This window comes from Capra hircus, chromosome 12 (genome assembly GCF_001704415.2).
Source record: "Capra hircus breed San Clemente chromosome 12, ASM170441v1, whole genome shotgun sequence".
NCBI lineage: Eukaryota > Metazoa > Chordata > Mammalia > Artiodactyla > Bovidae > Capra > Capra hircus.
Window position 1 is genome coordinate 15,817,823 of NC_030819.1, and position 18,933 is coordinate 15,836,755.

The following is an 18,933-nucleotide window of genomic DNA, read 5'->3' on the forward strand; positions in this document are numbered from 1 at the left end:
TACATGGTGTGGATGTTGCGGGACTATCTTCCTCCTCCTCTGGAAGATGAAGGCCTGGTGGGCAGGGATTGTTCTTTCTCCTGTGCCCTGTTCAGTGCCTGCTGCATAGGGAACCTGTGAGGAATATGCCAAATGGGTAGTCAACAGCCAGACACAACCTCCTCTCTGCTGTCCCATCATACCCATTTCACACTTACCTTATGAATAGATCATGTTACCCAGAGTATTGTAGCTGTTGGCTAGATCTGTATAGACCACTTCTCTTTCCTGGATGATTCTGCCTTTAAGTTTGGGGGCTTCCCTTTTCGCTCAGATGGTGAAGAGTCCACCTGCAATGCAAGAGGCCTGGTTTCTGTCTCTGCATCAGGAAGATTCCCTGGAGAAGGAAATGGCACCCCACTCCAGTATCCTTGCCTGGGGAATTCCATGGATGTGGAAGCCTGGTGGGCTACAATCTATGGGGCCACAAAGAGTCTGACATGACTAAGCAACTAACACTTTAACTTCTCTTTCAATTATGTATTCATCAAACATGATGTAAGGCCTCTATTTAACTTGAATGTAAATATGTCTTAATTTCTTCCCTGGAAAGGCCACAGCCTGTCTAAAAGGTAAATACACAAGTAGATATCAGAGAATGTGGTAGGTGCCATATTATAGGCTCTTCTGGGGAGACGAGGGCTGAATTTTGGGAGAGAGAGAGTCTCCCTACTGGTTTTATTGTATACGGTCCCAAGAAGGCCTTGTCTTTCTCTTTTAAGGTAATGATATTCTTGCACTATCTGTGGGTGGGGCCACTGCAGGCTATTGCAGTGACTGCCCTGCTCTGGATGGAAATTGGAATATCATGTCTTGCTGGGATGGCAGTTCTCGTTATTCTTCTGCTTTTGCAAAGCTGCATTGGAAATTCGTTTTCATCACTCAGGTAAGAGAAACAATGATTTAAAAAATAGGTGATATGTGCTTGGTAGCATTCACCATTTGCTTAATGCTTCTGTTCAAAAACAAAACCAGTGCCTTTTCTAGTCTCTTCTTTGCATGTGTTGTAGACACTTCAGGCTTAGCCTGGAGATGGCAATGGCACCCCAATCCAGTACTCTTGCCTGGAAAATCCCATGGATGGAGGAGCCTGGTAGGCTGTAGTCCATGAGGTCTAAGAGGCTAAGAGTCGGACATGACTGAGCGACTTCACTTTCATTTTTCACTTTCATGCATTGGAGAAGGAAATGGCAACCCACTCCAGTGTTCTTGCCTGGAGAATCCCAGGGACAGAGGAGCCTGGTAGGAGGCCGTCTATGGGGTTGTACAGAGTCAAACACGACTGAAGCGACTTAGCAGCAGCAGCAACAGCAGCAGCAGGCTTAGCCATTGGAGGCTCCAGCCCTAAGCCGCAGGCTGATTTTGAAGAGAGAAAGGTGACGGCACTCATTGGCTCCTCCCTGCACCATACCTGAATAAGTGGAGTGTCTTTGAGCAGTAGACATCTATATTGAAATTATTTAAGCATTAATAAATAGTAATAATCCTATAGGCTCAATTTTAGCTGCATTTTTGTTATGATTATGGTAGAGCAATTTTCAGGTATCTATGTTCATGTCTTGTTTTTAATTCCGTGTTTCCATTAACTTATAAAAGCCTCAAGGACAAGATCAATTTTAATTAACTATGCTTTTGTACAGCCCCACAGTCCCAGCAGTGTATGTGATAGAACAGTGGCTGGTGATGAAGGGCCTAATGGCGATGAGATAGACCTGAAGCAGGTCCCAGAGGGTTGGAGGTGGGTCATTGTCTTGGTGTCAGGTGATGGAGGTGTTGTGCTCTTTGAAGTTTTTTTTTCCCTTGAGATTTTTTTCCTTCTCTTTTTTTGTAATTTTACATGTGATGTTTTTGTCTCTTTGAAATTTCCTTTCCTGTCTTGCTGTGGAGAGATGTTCTTTATCCTCTGAGGCCCTGTTGCAGTACTGCCAGGTCTCTGAAGCTCTTGCTCTTCTTTCCCAGTGGAATTAACAGCCCGAACTTTTCTGCTCCCCAGAAGTTCACTCCTGTTTTATCACAGCACAGACACTGTCTTCCCATTAGATTCAGTGTCTTTTGCCTTCCCTGACCAACTGTGATTTCCTTGGGTGGAGAATTTGTACCTGACTCACTTCAGGTCTTCCTCAGCCAGTACTGTGAGTTCTCCAAGTTACTCCTTGAACTGGGCTGAATGGTTGACTTCCTAGATTCTTTGTCTCCATTTGCACTTTGAGAAAGACCTTCCTGTGGTGTCAGCACAGAAGAGCTGTAGGGAATCATCAATCCCTGGTCCCTCCCTGTGCCCCCTGCTGCTGCTGCGGAAAGTTGGGCTGTGTCACTGAGGCTCGTCTCACCTCTGTCCCCTCAGGAGTAAGACTGCAGCTCTCACGGATGACAGGATCAGGACCATGAGTGAAGTCATAACTGGCATCAGAACAATTAAAATGAATGCTTGGGAAAAGTCATTTATAGACCTTATTACCAGATTGAGAAGGTAAGTTTTTGTACATATCACACCATATTTTTGTACTTTCCCCCCTATTTTTACTGACGGAAATCATAAGTCTCACCAAGTTTTCACATGAAGATGAACTTAAATACTGTGAACTCCATACCTCATATGTGGCAGGAGGGTTAAGTGGAAGAGGGGAGATGTCATTTTAACCTGCTTTTCCATTTATGATCTTCTTAAAGGAAAAATTATATATGTTCTGAAGATAAACAGATAGTAAATAAACACATGAAAAATGTTCAACATTACTCTTTATTAGAGAAATGCAGATCAAAACTACAGTGAAGTATCACTTCACACCGATAGGCATGGCCATCAACAAAAAAATGTACAAGCAATACCCTCCTGCACTGTTGGTTGGAGTGTAAATTGGCACAGCTATCATAGAAAATAGGCTGGAGATTCCTTAGAAAGCTAGGAATAAATCTACTATGTGACCCAACCATCCCTCTACTGGGCATATGCCCTGAGAAAACCAGAATTCAAAATGACACATGTACCTCAATGCTCATTGCAACACTGTTTAAAATAGCCAGGACATGTGCTTCCAGAGGGCCATTACAATAGGCAGGACATGGTGCCTGCCTCTGTCTGATATCTCAGTGCCTCACAATTTTGGGGTGTCTTATTCTCTTCCCCCACAAGTTCATGAGCTCCTGGAGGGGATGGACTGTGTCTTTCTGTCATCAGTGGGGAGCCTGGCCCAGGACTTGTGGTTATGAATGCTTGTTGAAAGAATGTTCAAACCCAGTCTGATTGACCCACAGTGTTTAAAAGGGTGACACTAAGCCTCTGTTTAGTTGGAAGCATGAAGAGGTGATGAAGTGTGTGGTCCTGGAGTTGGGATGGAGCCCTGGATATGCACTGTGTAGTGTCTCCATGTGAAGACTCGAATATCATTGCTTCTTTTAAAACCTCTTTCTTACTCTCCTTTCAGGGAGGAAATTTCCAAGATTCTGAAAAGTTCCTACCTTAGGGGCTTGAATTTGGCATCATTTTTTGCTGTCAGCAAAATCATGATTTTTGTCACCTTCATCACCAATGAACTCCTTGACAACCTGATCACAGCCAGCCAAGTGTTTGTGGTGGTGATGCTGTTTGAGGCTCTGCGGTTCTCAAGCACCCTCTACTTCCCCATGGCCGTCGAGAAGGTGTCAGAGGCTGTCATCAGCATCCGAAGAATCAAGGTTTTGTGATAAATATTTTTATTTTCAGTTGTAGGTGGATTTTTAAATAAAATGCCTCCTTTTATTTGGTATCACTGTGTTCCACTTAGGTGATATTTAACTCGCTCAATGGCAAAGCTGGCAGCCTTCCCAGAATGTTGTAGGTATTTTTTTCTCTTATTAGGTAGAGTGCATTTAGTTCAGTTCAGTTCGGTCGCTCAGTAATGTCTGAAGCTTTGTGACCCCATGAACTGCAGCACGCCAGGCCTCCCTGTCCTTCACCAAATCCCAGAGTCCCCCAAACCCACGTCCATTGAGTCGCTGATGCCATCCAACCATCTCATCCTTTGTCATCCCCTTCTCATCCTGCCCTTAATCTTTCCCAGCATCAGGTTCTTTTCAAATGAGTCAGCTCTTCACATCAGGTGGCCATAGTATTGGAGTTTCAGCTTTAATATCAGTCCCTCCAATAAACACCCAGGACTGATCTCCTTTAGGATGGACTGGTTGGATCTCCTTGCAGTCCAAGGGACTCTCAAGAGTATTCTCCAACACCACAGTTCAAAAGCATTAATTGTTCGGCACTCAGCTTTCTTTATAGTCCAACTCTCACATCCGTACATGAGTACTAGAAAAACCAGAGCCTTGACTAGACAGACATTTGTTGGCAAGTAATGTCTCTGCTTTTTAATATGCTATCTAGGTTGGTCATAACTTTGCTTCCAAGAAGTAAATGTCTTTTGATTTCATGGCTGGAATCACCATCTGCAGTGACTTTGGAGTCCAGAAAAATAAAGTCAGCTACTGTTTCCACCATTTGCCATCTATTTGCCATGAAGTGATCGAACTGAATGCCATGATCTTCGTTTTCTGAATGTTGAGCTTTAAGCCAACTTTTTCACTCTCCTCTTTCACTTTCATCAAGAAGCTTTTTAGTTCCTCTTCACTTTCTGCCATAAGGGTGGTGTCATCTGCATATCTGAGGTTATTGATATTTCTCCTGGCAATCTTGATTCCAGCATGTGCTCCCTCCAGCCCAGCATTTCTCATGATGTACTGTGCATATAAGTTAAATAAGCAGGGTGACAATATACAGCCTTGACATACTCCTTTTCCTATTTGGAACCAGTCTGTTGTTCCATGTCCAGTTCTAACTGTTGCTTCCTGACCTGTATCCAGGTTTCTCAAGAGGCAGGTCAGGTGGTCTGGTGCATCTCTTGAAGAATTTTCCACAGTTTATTGTGATCCACATAATCAAAGGCTTTGGCATAGTCAATAAAGCAGAAATAGATGTTTTTTTTTTTTTTAACTCCTTTGCTTTTTGATAATCCAGCAGATATTGGCAATTTGATCTCTGTTTTCTCTGCATTTTCTGAAACCAGTCTGAACATCTGGAAGTTCACTGTTCACATATTGCTGAAGCCTGGCTTAGAGAATTTTGAGCATTACTTTACTAGCATGTGAGATGAGTGCAATTGTGTGGTAGTTTGAGCATTCTTTGGCATTGCCTTTCTTTGGGATTGGGATGAAAACTGACCTTTTCCAGTCCTGTGGCCACTGCTGAGTTTTCCAAATTTTCTGTCATATTGAGTGCAGCACTTTCACAGCATCATCTTTTAGGATTTGAAATAGCTCAACTGGAATTCCATCACCTCCACTAGCTTTGTTCATAGTGGTGCTTCCTAAGGCCCACCTGACTACACATTCCAGGATGTCCGGCTTTAGGTAAATGTGAATGATCACACATTTGTGATTATCTAGGTCTTAAAGATCATTTTTGCATAGTTTTTCTGTGTATTCTTGCCACCTCTTCTTAATATTTTCTGCTTCTGTTAGGTCTATACCATTTCTGTACTTTTTTGAGCCCATTTTGCATGAAATATTCCCTTGGCATCTCTAATTTTCTTGAATAGAGCTCCAGTCTTTCCCATTCTGTTGTTTTCCTCTATTTCTTTGCAGGATCACTGAGAAAGGCTTTCTTATCTCTCCTTGCTATTCTTTGGAACTCTGCATTCAGATGCTTATATCTTTCCTTTTCTCCTTTGCCTTTTGCCTCTCTTCTTTTCATAGCTATTTGTAAGGCCTCCTCAGATAGCCATTTTACTTTTTTGCATTTTTTTCTTGGGGATGGTTTTGCTCCCTGTCTCCTCTCCAATGTCATGAACCTCCGTTCCTAGTTCATCAGGCACTCTGTCTATCAGATCTAGGCCCTTAAATCTATTTCTCACTTCCACTGTATAATCATAAGGGATTTGATTTAGGTCATACCTGAATGGTCTCCCCACTTTCTTCCATTTAAGTCTGAATTTGGCAATAAGGAGTTCAAAATCTGAGCTACAGTCAGCTCTGGTCTTGTTTTTGCTGACTGTATAGAGCTTCTCTGTCTTTGGCTGCAAAGGATATAATCAATCTGATTTCAGTGTTGACCGTCTGGTGATGTCCATGTGTAGATGTGCACTACAGAAATCATAAGACTGGTTCTCATGTAGGGGCAGTAGTATATATAAGTAGCAGTAGCACAGGGCTCTAGTGTAGTGATGCCTTCAGGGTGATTAAAATGTCTGAAAGCAGGAGAAGCAAACAGAGTGCATCTCCTGTGCTGACTCCGGTAATCAGGCAGTGGCTGTGCACAGTCCTGGCATATAAGATTCCTCTCTGGACCAGGAGGGGAGGAATTTGCTGAAAGCTCTCTGCTCCTTGAACAGGAAGAGTGGCCTCGAATTCACTTAATTCTCTGTGTTTGAAATTAGTTCTTTCCTCCACAGTTGTTTTGCTTATTGGTGTCTGAGCCTGGCTTTTGGATCTGCCTTTTCAACACAGTCCCTTTTTCATTTACTGCTTAATCCTCTCTCTCTAGTTGTCCCTCTTCTTTTCAAATTTGTAATTCCCACCATTATGTGAACTAAAAACTTCCACATAAACAATCTGGATTTAGAAAAGGCATAGGAACCAGAGATCAAATTGCCAGTATCCATTGGATCATCAAAAAAGCGAGAGAATTCCAGAAAACAGCAACATATACTTCTGCTTCATTGAATCTGCTGAAGCCTTTGACTCTGTGGATCACAGAAAACTGTGGAAAATTCTTCAAGAGATGGGACTATCAAGCCATCTTACCTGCCTCCTGGGAAACCTCTGTACAGGTCAAGAAGCATACATAGTTAGAAATGGACATGGAACAGTGGACTTTTTCCAAATTGGTAAAATAGTATGTCAAGGCTGTATATTGTCACCTTGCTTATTTAACTTATATGCAGAGTACATTATGAGAAATGCTGGGCCTGAGGAAGCATATGCTGGAATCAAGATTGCTGGGAGAAATATCAATAACCTCAGATATGCAGATGACACCACCCTTATGGCAGAAAGTTAAGAGGAACTAAAGAGCCTCTTGATGAAGGTGAAAGAGGAGAATGAAAAAGCTGGCTTAAAACTCAACATTAAGAAAAGGAAGATCATGGCATCCAGTCCTATCACTTCATGGGAAATAGATGGGGAGACAATGGAAAACAGTGACAGACTTTATATTTTTGGGCTCCAAAATCACCGCCTGATGGTGATTGCAGCCATGAAACTAAAAGACGCTTGCTCCTTGGAAGAAAGCAAAGATCAACCTAGACAAAGTTCCATATAGTCAAATCTATGGTTTTCCCAGTAGTCATGTATGGATGTGAGAGTTGGACCATAAAGAAGGTTGAGCACTGAAGAATTGATTCTTTTTAATTGTGGTATTGGAGAAGACTCTTGAGAGTCCCTTCAACAGCAAGGAGATCAGACCAGTCAATTCTAAAGAAAATCAACCCTGAATATTCTTTTGAAGGTGTTATGCTGAAGTTCTAATACTTTGGCCACCTAATGCCAAGAGCTGACTCATTGGAAAAAACCCTGTTGCTGGGACCCTGAAGGCAGGAGGAGAAGGGGATTACAGAGGATGAGACTGTTAGATGGCATCACTGACTCAATCAACATGAATTTGAGAAAACTCTTGGAGATAATGAAGGACAGGGGAACCTTCAGTCCATGGGATTGCAAATCGTCAGACCCGACTGAGACTAAACAACAATAAGTACATATATTATGTGATTATATTGATATATACCATGAGGCATAATGGTAGTATATATTATTCCTTATGTTATTAATATGTTCTGATGTGAACTAATACTTTAAATACAGTTAACAAGCAGTATTTATACTGTTCAAAGTTTGAAAATCCCAGGAAAGCAGTTTTTTTGTTTTGCTTCCTGCAATTTAACAATCTGTTTTTTTTCCCTCTTTTCTGTAGAATTTTTTATTACTTGATGAAATAACGCAGCTCAACCCTCAGCTGCAATCAGATGGTGAAAGGATAGTGGACATGAAAGATTTCACTGCTTCTTGGGATGAGGTAACAAATCCTCCATTCCAAGATCCTGACTGCTAACAGACAACTGTGAAAGATTTACTGGAGAATTTTTAGATTTTACCCGTGGTGTAAAATGTGTCTTACTCATTTCCTGAAAGTATGTTATAATAATTCTCAAAATTGGGATTTTGATTTGTATCTAATGGAGATTAAGTATAAAATCAGCCTAAGATGTTTGACATGTTGCTCTCTATTTCATTTTCAAGAGAGTTTTCAAAGTATTAGTACACTTTGAACTTAAAGTATATACATTTGTAATGTTAGCATTTATAGAATTGGAGGGACAAAATGCTACAGTGTGATATGGGTTATCTAACAAATATACAACAAGTTGTTAAACAGGCTTTGGGAAATCAGCGTACATTTTTTGCCTTGTTTATCAGACCACTGTATTATTCATAGAGTAAGGCCATGATCTGGATCTTGGCTGTGGGGTAGGGTATGGTCTCCCGCATCCTGAGCTTCTGGATGGTTCTGGATACTTTGGTGGCAGCCAGGGGCTGGGAGGAGATAGTAGGTGGGCATGTGAGCACCAGTGATTCCCAGTTAAAAGATTACACTGTGTGGAAGCATACAGGGAGAACTGTGATTTCCAACACTTGGTTTATTTGTTAGGTTCAGGCAAACAGAAAAAACAACAGGGTCTGATCTCAAGAAATGGTCAGTATCACACACCCAGTGCAGCCCCTTTACCAGCTGAAGTGTTCCCCCATCCCCCGGTTCCTTGATCTTCTGTGCACACCCTCCTGTATCAGTGTCGATTAGTCAGGAAAACAGAACCCTACTACGAGAGAATTAGTACGTAGGAATTAGTTATGTAGATGATAAAAGAGGGAGGAAAAAGCAGAAAAGGAAAAAGAGTGGTGCGTGAGACAACCCAGGGTTTATCAAAGGCAGGAAGCTGCTGCCACCCCCAGGGCTGAAGAGACTCTTGGAAGAGGCACCTCCACCAGAGGGTCCACCCTCTGGAGCTGAGCGTAGGAGCCGGGCTGTCAGAGTGGGGACCACAGAGCAAGCGTCCTGACTGTAAACTCACCCTGTCTTCCGTGCCTGTGACTCTGTGGTGCACCCTGCATCCTGTTCACCTGCTTCTGACTCAGCTCCTGCCATCCCCACCAACAACCAGTGGTTTGTTCCCAGATACATGAGACCATGTCCCTGCACATTCCGTACATGGAAACTTCCACAAGGTGTCTGATCTAACCTGAGAGCTTCTCTACCTTAATACAGTGGATTTATCTCCTGCTTGGTGTTTCTTGTCATAATGCTCTTGAAGCATTTGTAGAAAGCACTTGATACAATTCCATTATAAAGTCCACTCTATGTGACTGCTAACACTTACTTTGTATGACACGTTAGCAGATTTCTTTTGTTCTGAGTAAACATGTAGATTTATCTTAAATCAATTTGGTATATGATACAGATTGGTCCTGCAGTTTTTAATGAACTGAAATAAAAATATCTGTATACAGCAGTGTCTGCCTGTGCAACAAATATATGTAAGGTAAAATAAGGAATTTTAGTTCTACTAAAGTCTATGTGAATAAATCAGATGAAAAATCTGAATCTACTTTTTCTATAGTAAAAAAAATAATAAATTATTAAAAACTCAAGATACTAAACTGTTAAAGGAAGAAGAGAAAAAGCTGTGAGTTCTGCTGTAAGGCTTTTCTGGTAAAATCTAATTCCGTATTATGATTCTGTTAGAGCAGAATTCAAAATTACAGAGATGAGAGGCTTCATCAGCTACATTTTCACAGAAATAGCTACAATGTTAACATTGTGCAGCAAGGTTTCCTTGGAGAAGGAAATGGCAGCCCCCTCAGTATTCATGCCTGGAGAATCCCATGGACAGACCCTGGTGGGCTACAGCCCATAGGGTTGCAGAGTCTGACACACCTGAAGTGACTTAGCAAAGCAACACAAAGGTATTCCTATCTAGGTAAATGATAATTATGCTATTGCAGCTAATTTTTACCACTTTGGGAGAATTCTAAATATTTTCAACTGAATGCCATCTCTTATGTTGCTGCTGCTGCTAAGTTGCTTCATTCGTTTCTGACTCTTAGTGACACCATAGACTGTAGCCCCCCAAGCTCCTCCATCCATGGGATTTTCCAGGCAAGAATACTGGAGTGGGGTATGATTGCCTTCTCCAGTTATCTGTTATAGCACTCACTAAAAAATAACAGCCATGGCACCATAATAACATTTTTTGTGAGGTACCTAGACTGTTTCTACTGAGGGAGACACAAAAATGTGAGGTAAGTGTACCTTTCCCCAGAAACTTTTAATGCCACAGATATTAAACTGGCATACTGATATGTATAAACTTGCAAGTAAAAGAAACCATAGCTGTACCAGCAAGCAGTGAAGAAATAGTAAATCTTCATTTTGTGGATCTTTAATTATCTAAATGTAAGGAATTTTAGCTTAAGAAGTGGTCAGAAGCAGCTTGTCATTTCTTATTATAAAATATTGAAAACCAAGTGCTGAATTCAGCCACTGTAGGCTAAAGAAACCAAAACAAAAAAGCCTTAATTACCTGGAGACTTAGTGAGCACAAGCTCACTTAAGCCCCTGAACTAATTGTATGTGTCAAGGCAGGGAAGAAGGATTTCTCTAAAGCTGAAAAAACTAGTGCTTCATAAGGAAACTAAAGAAATGAAAGTATGCATGCTTATACCACAGGGATTGAAACTGAGAAAGGATAGAGAAGAAAGGAAAAGTATGATCTGTTTATCCAGGGCAATCATCATTAAAAATCTACAGCAATCTGATCAACTAAAATGTTTTTCTGAAATTGCACTGCTCCCATTTATTGGCTTAAAATGATTGTCTTGTTAAAGAGTTAGTAAATGATTCTAAAATAACTTTTTTCTTACCTCATAGAAGTTACTTTTTAAGATAGCTTGGTGGAAATCTTTTTAAGGTAGAACAGTGTTAGGATACTTTTTTGAAGTACAAAGGAAAATATAATTAAATCAACTTTATACTTTTTAACAGTCATAAGAAAAATTCAGCATGGTTCAATAGATAAAGGTTTTTGACTTTGTATAAATCCTTTAAGTTACTCAGACTTGGAATAAAGTAGGTAAGTTTTCAGTTAAATACTAACAGCATGGTATCTTAAAGCAGATTTTTTTTTTAATTGCCCACATCAACAGTTACAGTCTCAGACCAACTTTTCCCTTCTTTAATGTGAGATAGCAAATCACCAACATTTTACATTAAGCCTAGTCTTTAAGGCATTGTTTTTAATTTCTAAATGATACAAGGTACTTTACAAGTATGAACAATAATCTGTTATACTTTGCTATTTTTGTATCCTTTCCATTCATTTCTTTAAATCTGGAACATGGACTCTTTTACTCCATGTAGAAAAAATAACTGTTATAACACAAAATTTTACTCTAAGGATACTAAATTTTAAAATTTATTCCACTTTTGAAATGATAGCCAAAAATCTACCTGATTGATGCTCATTCAGCATATTCTTCTCAATTCTCGTCACTTAAGTACATTCTGAGTTTGCATAAAAATAATGCAGCTTTCAGGCTTTAAAATTACTACATTTAAATTGGACTTCCCTGGTTGGCTCATTGGTAAAGAATCTGCCTGCAATGCCGGAGACCCAGGGTCTATCCTTGGGTCTGGAAAATTCCCTGGAGAAGGGAATGGCAAGCTACTCTAGAATTCTTACCTGGGGACTGCTGAGGGACGTTCACTGCAACTGCAAAAGGATCACGAGGTTGTCTGCACAGGACAGTGTTTTCCATCACTTACAGAGTTACATTTGGCATGTCAAGGAGAGAGAATCTAATACCACAGCAGCAGCCATTTGAGGCAAAAGAAAACAGCCCAGAAGGATTCATACAGAATATTTTAAATATTCCCTTTGATCAAAATGATTTAATGATTTTTTTTCAAGGGTGATGCTCCTATATGCATCCTTTAAAAAATTAAAGATCCTGGAATAGCATCTTCCATGTGGGACATATTGCAAAATAATGTTTTGGTTTCAGTGAGTTACACTTCAGTCCTTGTTAATTTTGCAGGTCTATTTTCAGAGGATGGGGTTAGTGTTAGTCACTCAGTCATGTCCGACGCTGTAGCCTCGGACACTGTAGCCCACCAGGCTCCTCTGTCCATGGAATTCTCCAGGCAAGAATAATGGAATGAGTATCCACTCCCTTCTCCAGAGGATCTTCCCCACCCAGGGATCAAACCTGGGTCTTGCACATTGCAGGCAGATTCTTTACCATCTGAGCCACCAGGGAAGCCCACAGAGTGTGATAGTTTTGTGTTTTAGATTTGCAGAATTTACAGAGAAAAAAATTACAGCCTGCACACCCAAGACAAGGACAATTCCTCCAAAGAACGTGGCTGCCTCAGAGGCAGACTTTGGCACAGGTTGTGAGGTCAGAGTTAGAGGGGTAGCTTTTACCTTTCATTCAGTCCAAAAAGCAGTAGTATTAGCAACCTTAGCATCAAAACAGGAAACAGCTGTTGTGGTTTCTCAGCTTTCTGGTGCTGGAGAGGTGCCCCTGAGGAGTGGAGGCACTGGGGCTCTCGTGGTGGTGCTCAGTAAAGCCAGGCTGTAGTCACGTCAGGGCCAGGATGGTGCCCTGAGCCGGTCATCACAGAGTGTGGCCAGGCAGCCCGTGGCCCAGAGCAGCAGGTGGGAGAGCCCAACAATGTGCCCTCCGTGCAGGTGTTCAAGTGGACCTGGACGCTGCATCTGTCCCTCTGTCCCCTGTGCCCTCCCCCACCAGCCGCCACCCAGTATGTGTAGGTGTCCATTGAATTGCTTTTGTGCCAAACTAAGGCAATGGCACCCCACTCCAGTACTCTTGCCTGGAAAATCCCATGGACAGAGGAGCCTGGTAGGCTGTTGTCCATGGGATCACGAAGAGTCAGGCAGCTGTCTTGTCATCTCTCCTGCTTAAATTCTGTGAGTGTCTAGAGCTGTGTCCATATGTAAATCTGGTAAAAGAAGGAGGTTTCCTAAAGGCAACTAAAACTACTTCAGACCCCCAACAGATAGGATTGGATGAAAAGGCCTTCAGAACACAGTATCTTTAAAATAGGAAAGAGAAAAATATGAGTTAATATTAGCATATCAATGACTATTACATTATTTTCTCTACTTTCTAAAGTAATATGTGTTACTTTATTGAAATAGGTACATTTTTATAAACTTTAATTTGCAGGAATCAGAAACCCCAGCCCTACAAGGCCTTTCCTTTACTGTCAGGCCCGGTGAACTGTTAGCTGTGGTTGGACCTGTGGGAGCAGGAAAGGTAAGTTGTGATGCCTTTTGTCAGTCTGATGCAATGCCAACGCCCCTGTTAAATCCTCAGAGTTGAGCCCAGAGCTGAGTGTACCTAGAACAGTGTTTCTCTAGCTGTGTTCCGTGGAACATTTGTTTTGCAAGATTTAGTGGCAAATAAACCTGGATAAATGCACACTGCGTTTTCCTTCTTGGTGCTTCACGGTGCAAATTTGGGAACTACTAGTAGGGAGTTTAGATGTCTCAGAGAAGGAGATTACTTATGTGACAGCTGTTCAGGATGGACAGAGACAGTGGGGACTTCTTTTTGTCACAGCGGCCCTTCCAGGAAGTCTGGAGGTGGTGAAGACTTCAGGGAAGCTCTGACCATTTCCTCATGTGACTTGACTCAATCGTGTTAGTGCACGTGTAGTGAATGTGTAACCATGTGCTGGAGATAAAGATACAGATGTGAGCAAGACCTCTACGTCTCTGCCCTTCAGAGGCAACCAGGTTCTGGCATAAGATAGATACACAGGCAGGTTATGTCAGCCCAGAGTGGTGAGTGCTCTGATGGCATGGACATAGGCATGTCATTTCTCTGTGTTACAAGAGATGTGAAAGACGTGTGTAGGTGCACTTAGTGTCCTGTGTTTTGTACAACAAAATACAGAAACCTAAATGTGGAGTGTACACACGAGAGGGTGATGATTTCCTCCATGACGGACTTTTAAAAAATTTATTTCTAATTGGATGATAATCGCTTTAGAGTATTGTGTTGGTTTCTGCCATATCACATCAATATGAATCAGCCATAGGCATACATATGTTTCCTAACCTCTTTCCCACCTCTCACCCCATCCACCCCACTAGGTTGTCACAGAGCCCAGGATTTGAGCTCCCTGGGCATGGTGGACTTCTGTTCTTCAAATACAACAACCTCAGAGTTCTTTTAAATAATAATCTTTGGCTATACTCTTCACAGATAGCTTTAAAAAAGTTTTTTTAAATATATTTATTTATTTACTTGGTTGCATTGATGCCATAGAGTGCATGGCATCTCTAACTGCGGCATGTGGGCTGAGTTGCCCTGGGGCAGGTAGGATCTTAGTTCCCTAACCAGGGGACCAGGGATCTAACCAGAGCCTCTGACATTGGAAGGTGGATTCTTCTTTTTTTCTTTTCAGTGTTTACTATCTGGGTATAATTATTGTTTGTTTTTTTTTTTTTTTTTTTTTAGCATTTTCTTTTGTGCTGGGTTGTAGCCAGTTAACAATGTTGTGATAGTTTCAGGTGAACAGTGAAGGGTGTAAGTCAGCCATACGTACACATGCTTCCATCCTCCCCCAAATCCCCTCCCATCCAGGCGACCACGTAACAGTGAATGGAGTTCCATGTGCTGTACGTAGGTCCTTGCTGGTGATCCATTTTAAATACAGCAGTGTGTACCTGTCCATCCTGAACTCCCAAACTATCCCTTCCCCACATCCTGGAAGGTGGATTCTTAACCACTGGACCACCAGCGAAGCCCGACATAGCTTTTTAAGAACAATTATTTGTCAAGTGAAAGATACCCATATGCAGGAACAACTGCATTAAACATCAGATACAGAAAATATACATCCTGCTGGTCTGCTCTGCTAGTGAAGGATGTTAAACATTCTTAGTCTTTCCTGAGTAGAGCATTTAATCTGGGGGAACTCAGGCTGAATAGATTGTTATCATCTTAATATTCCTTATCAACCGTTAGTTTACATTGACCAATAGTGCTCTTTTCCATTTTTTCCCTGCAACTTCCAGGGCTGTACTTTATCCTGTTCTGATATCCTTGATCAAGCGCCAGGGTGGGGTCAGCTATGTTGCACAGCGTGTTCTGTCTTGAGTGTTGCCTATTCACGCCTGTGTGTTGCTGTCTGTTTCAGTCCTCACTGTTAAGCGCTGTGCTGGGGGAGCTGCCCCCAAGCCAGGGGAAGGTCAGCGTGCATGGGCGGATTGCGTATGTTTCTCAGCAACCCTGGGTGTTTCCAGGAACTGTGAGGAGTAACATTTTATTTGGGAAGAAATATGAAAAGGAACAATATGAAAAAGTAATAAAGGCTTGTGCTTTGGAAGAGGTGAGTAATGGCTCTTGAGTTGCATGTACTGGTATTTCAAATAATGATAATATTGGTTTAAATCTAAGGTTTGTTGAAAGTTCTTTTTTTTATTTTAATTTGAAAGGTCTTTTATTTGTTGCTTTAAGCTGGACTTCTGAGTAAGTATGCAGTCATATACATTGCTGTTTTAATTCTGATGTGATAATGATGGTCACAGAATGCTTTTGATTCATTTGGTGAAGTTTCATTTACTTTTAGATTCTTTTTTCAATGGACAATTACAAAAATTTGTAAGAATAGAGAGCACCGTGTAATGACCTTCATGTTCCCACTCCCAGGATCAGCCGGGGTCAGCTGGTGGCCAGTCTTGCTCGTTCTTTACCCCTGCCCTGTGGCACCCCTCCACTCAACACCCCACGCCATCCCCTGATATTCCAAAGCAGATCCTAGACCTCAAGTTAGTTCATGGAAATGGCAACTCACTCCAGTGTTCTTGCCTGGAGAATCCCAGGGATGGGGGAGCCTGGTGGGCTGCCATCTATGGGGTCGCACAGAGTCGAACACGACTGAAGTGACTTAGCAAAAACATTTCATTGTTCTTATCCAGTCACTAAATCCTGTCTGACTCTTTTCATCTCCATGGACTGCAGCACTCCAGGCTTCCCTGTCCTTCACTGTCTCTTGGAGTTTACTCAAATTCATGTCCATTGAGTCAGTGATGCCATCCAACCATCTTATCCTCTGTCGTCCCCTTCTCCTCTTTCTCTCAGTCTTTCCCAGTGTCAGGGTCTTTTCCAAAGGGTTGGCACTTTGTATCACGTGGCCAAATTATTGGAATTTCAGCTTCAGCCACAGTCCTTCCAATAAATATTTATAGTTGATTTCCTTTAGGATTGACTGGTTTGATCTTCTTACAGTCCAAGGGACTCTCAGGAGTCTTCTCTAGCACCACAGTTCAAAAGTATCATTTCTTTGGCACTCAGCCTTCTTTATGGTCAGACTCTCACATCCGTACATGACTACTGGAAAAACCATAGGTGTGACTATAAGAACCTTTGTTAGAGTGATGTCTCTGCTTTTTAATATGCTTGCTAGGTTTGCCATAGCTTTTCTTCCATGGGGCTGTTAATTTCATGGCTGCAGTCACTGTCTGCAGTGATTTTTGAGCATAAGAAATTAAAATCTGTCACTGTTTCCACCTTTTCCCCATCTCTTTCCAGCATTTCCCCATCTATTTGCCATGAAGTGATGGGACCAGATGCCACATAAATCCACAATAAACATATTCTGTTACCATAGGCAATATAGTATATAACATTTGTCTGTATATTATCTTTAACCAGTTTTTGAAACTTTTTTTAGACAAGTTTTTATGAAAAGTTTTTAAGACTTTAAAAAATTTTTAGGCATTACATAGTTAAAGGTATCATATTGATAAATTCTAGTTTGATATTTTCCCACATAAATTATTTGACCTTACAAACCCCTCTTGGATGCCTATAAGTTTGTTAATTTCATGTTTCTAAGCTTGTAATGTATAAAAAAAACCACATTCCTGCCAACTTGGACATTTTATTTTCAGATTGCCTTGACAATCATAGAATAATAAGTGTGGTGATCCTTCTGTGTCTAGGTATAGAGGCCTTCCAGACTTGAGTTAGTTTAGTATTGCCTTCATTTCAAATATGCTCTTCAGTCACCCCCTGGGCAGTCTGGTGTGAAAGAGCAGAAGACTGAACTGACATGAGCTGGTTCAGATTCCTGCTCTTCTGTTTAACAGCTGACTGCCCTCAGACCAGTGATGTGACCTCACTTAGTCTCAGTTTCCTCATCTGTGAAATGGGCCCAGTGCTTCCTGTGAGCTTATTGTGAGGATTAGAAATAATCAGTGTCAGGGTCCAGCACAGAGCTTAGTGCCCGGAGTTTACCCCCCAGGAGCTGAGAGAAGCTGTGTGCATGTGTACAAATGATGGATCAGAATAAGACGGGTCCTTCAGGAGAGATGAAAGTTGTAAACAGAGCCTTAGGAACCCAGCAGGAAGAGAGATAACTTCAGGATGGTTTCATGGGAGAGTGTGTTTGGGCTGAGCCTGGAAAGATGGGTGGGATATTGACAGGCTGTGAGAGGAGGGGCGATTCCAAGCCGAAGAAAAGCTGTCAGAGAAGGTGTGTTCTTCCCACTGCCTGACTCCAGTCCAGCCCTCCTCTGCCAGGGCCTCACGCCCAGCCCACATTAACCATTTCAGCACCAAATGGTGGTGTCTCTACTGTAAGTCTCCTCCATCCCTGAAGGGCCTTTGACGTGCTTCTGGATGGATGGCATCAAATCTGTGTCACCATTTCCTAGTTTGCCTCTAGTGTGTGTGTCTGCTGTTCAGTGAAAATTGGTGAAATTTAACTTAAAGGAAAATAACATGAATAAAAACACCTTCCTATCAGTGGGAGGAATTGTAATATATGCTCAAGTCAGGCTTTTCCCTTTAACCTACTCAGAAAATGGTGGCTGGGAAATTAGGCTGACTTGGATTTTACGTCAAATCCTCTGAAACATTTTTCCCATTTGGGGCTGGTCCATAAATAATTGTCAGAGTCAACAGCACTGGCAGTCCTGCTACCAGACTTGGAGAGAGCCTGTTTCTTGTGCCCTGACTGTGCTGAGTGAATGAGTGAGTTGAAGTGCCTTTTCTAGAACATGGTTAAGATTTCTGTGCCATGACATATTACTGTTTTGAGAAACAAAATGATATAACATAGAATTAAGGCATAAAAGCTAAGTAGAACAGTTTGCAACAATCTACTGGTTCCAAATAAGAAAAGGAGTACGTCAAGGCTGTATATTGTCACCCTGCTTATTTAACTTCTATGCAGAGTACATCATGAGAAACGCTGGACTGGAAGAAACACAAGCTGGAATCAAGATTGCAGGGAGAAATATCAATAACCTCAGATATGCAGATGACACCACCCTTATGGCAGAAAGTGAAGAGGAGCTAAAAAGCCTCTTGATGAAAGTGAAAGAGGAGAGCGAAAAAGTTGACTTAGAGCTCAACATTCAGAAAACGAAGATCATGGCATCTGGTCCCATCATTTCATGGGAAATAGATGGGGAAACAGTAGAAACAGTGTCAGACTTTATTTTTGGGGGCTCCAAAATCACTGCAGATGGTGACTGCAGCCATGAAATTAAAAGATGCTTACTCCTTGGAAGAAAAGTTATGACCAACCTAGATAGTATATTGAAAAGCAGAGACATTACTTTGCCGACTAAAGTCCCTCTAGTCAAGGCTATGGTTTTTCCTGTGGTCATGTATGGATATGAGAGTTGGACTGTGAAGAAGGCTGAGGGCCAAAGAATTGATGCTTTTGAACTGTGGTGTTGGAGAAGACTCTTGAGAGTCCCTTGGACTGCAAGGAGATCCAACCAGTCCATTCTGAAGGAGATCAACCGTGGGATTTCTTTGGAAGGA

General features: G+C 41.7%; 2 protein-coding genes across 3 annotated transcripts in view; one reads left to right on the plus strand and one right to left on the minus strand.

Annotated features, from left to right (window-relative positions):
* Positions 1-18,933, minus strand: part of LOC102179751 (multidrug resistance-associated protein 4-like) — a 607,813-nt gene that overhangs the window by 140,606 nt on the left and 448,274 nt on the right. The window lies entirely within an intron of this gene.
* LOC108637248 (multidrug resistance-associated protein 4-like) overlaps positions 1-18,933 on the plus strand; it is a 157,816-nt gene that overhangs the window by 29,773 nt on the left and 109,110 nt on the right. Inside the window, 6 exon segments of the mRNA XM_018056286.1 lie at positions 762-925; positions 2,384-2,509; positions 3,465-3,714; positions 7,979-8,080; positions 13,312-13,401; positions 15,293-15,484. Coding sequence (XP_017911775.1) covers positions 762-925; positions 2,384-2,509; positions 3,465-3,714; positions 7,979-8,080; positions 13,312-13,401; positions 15,293-15,484 — 924 coding nt within the window.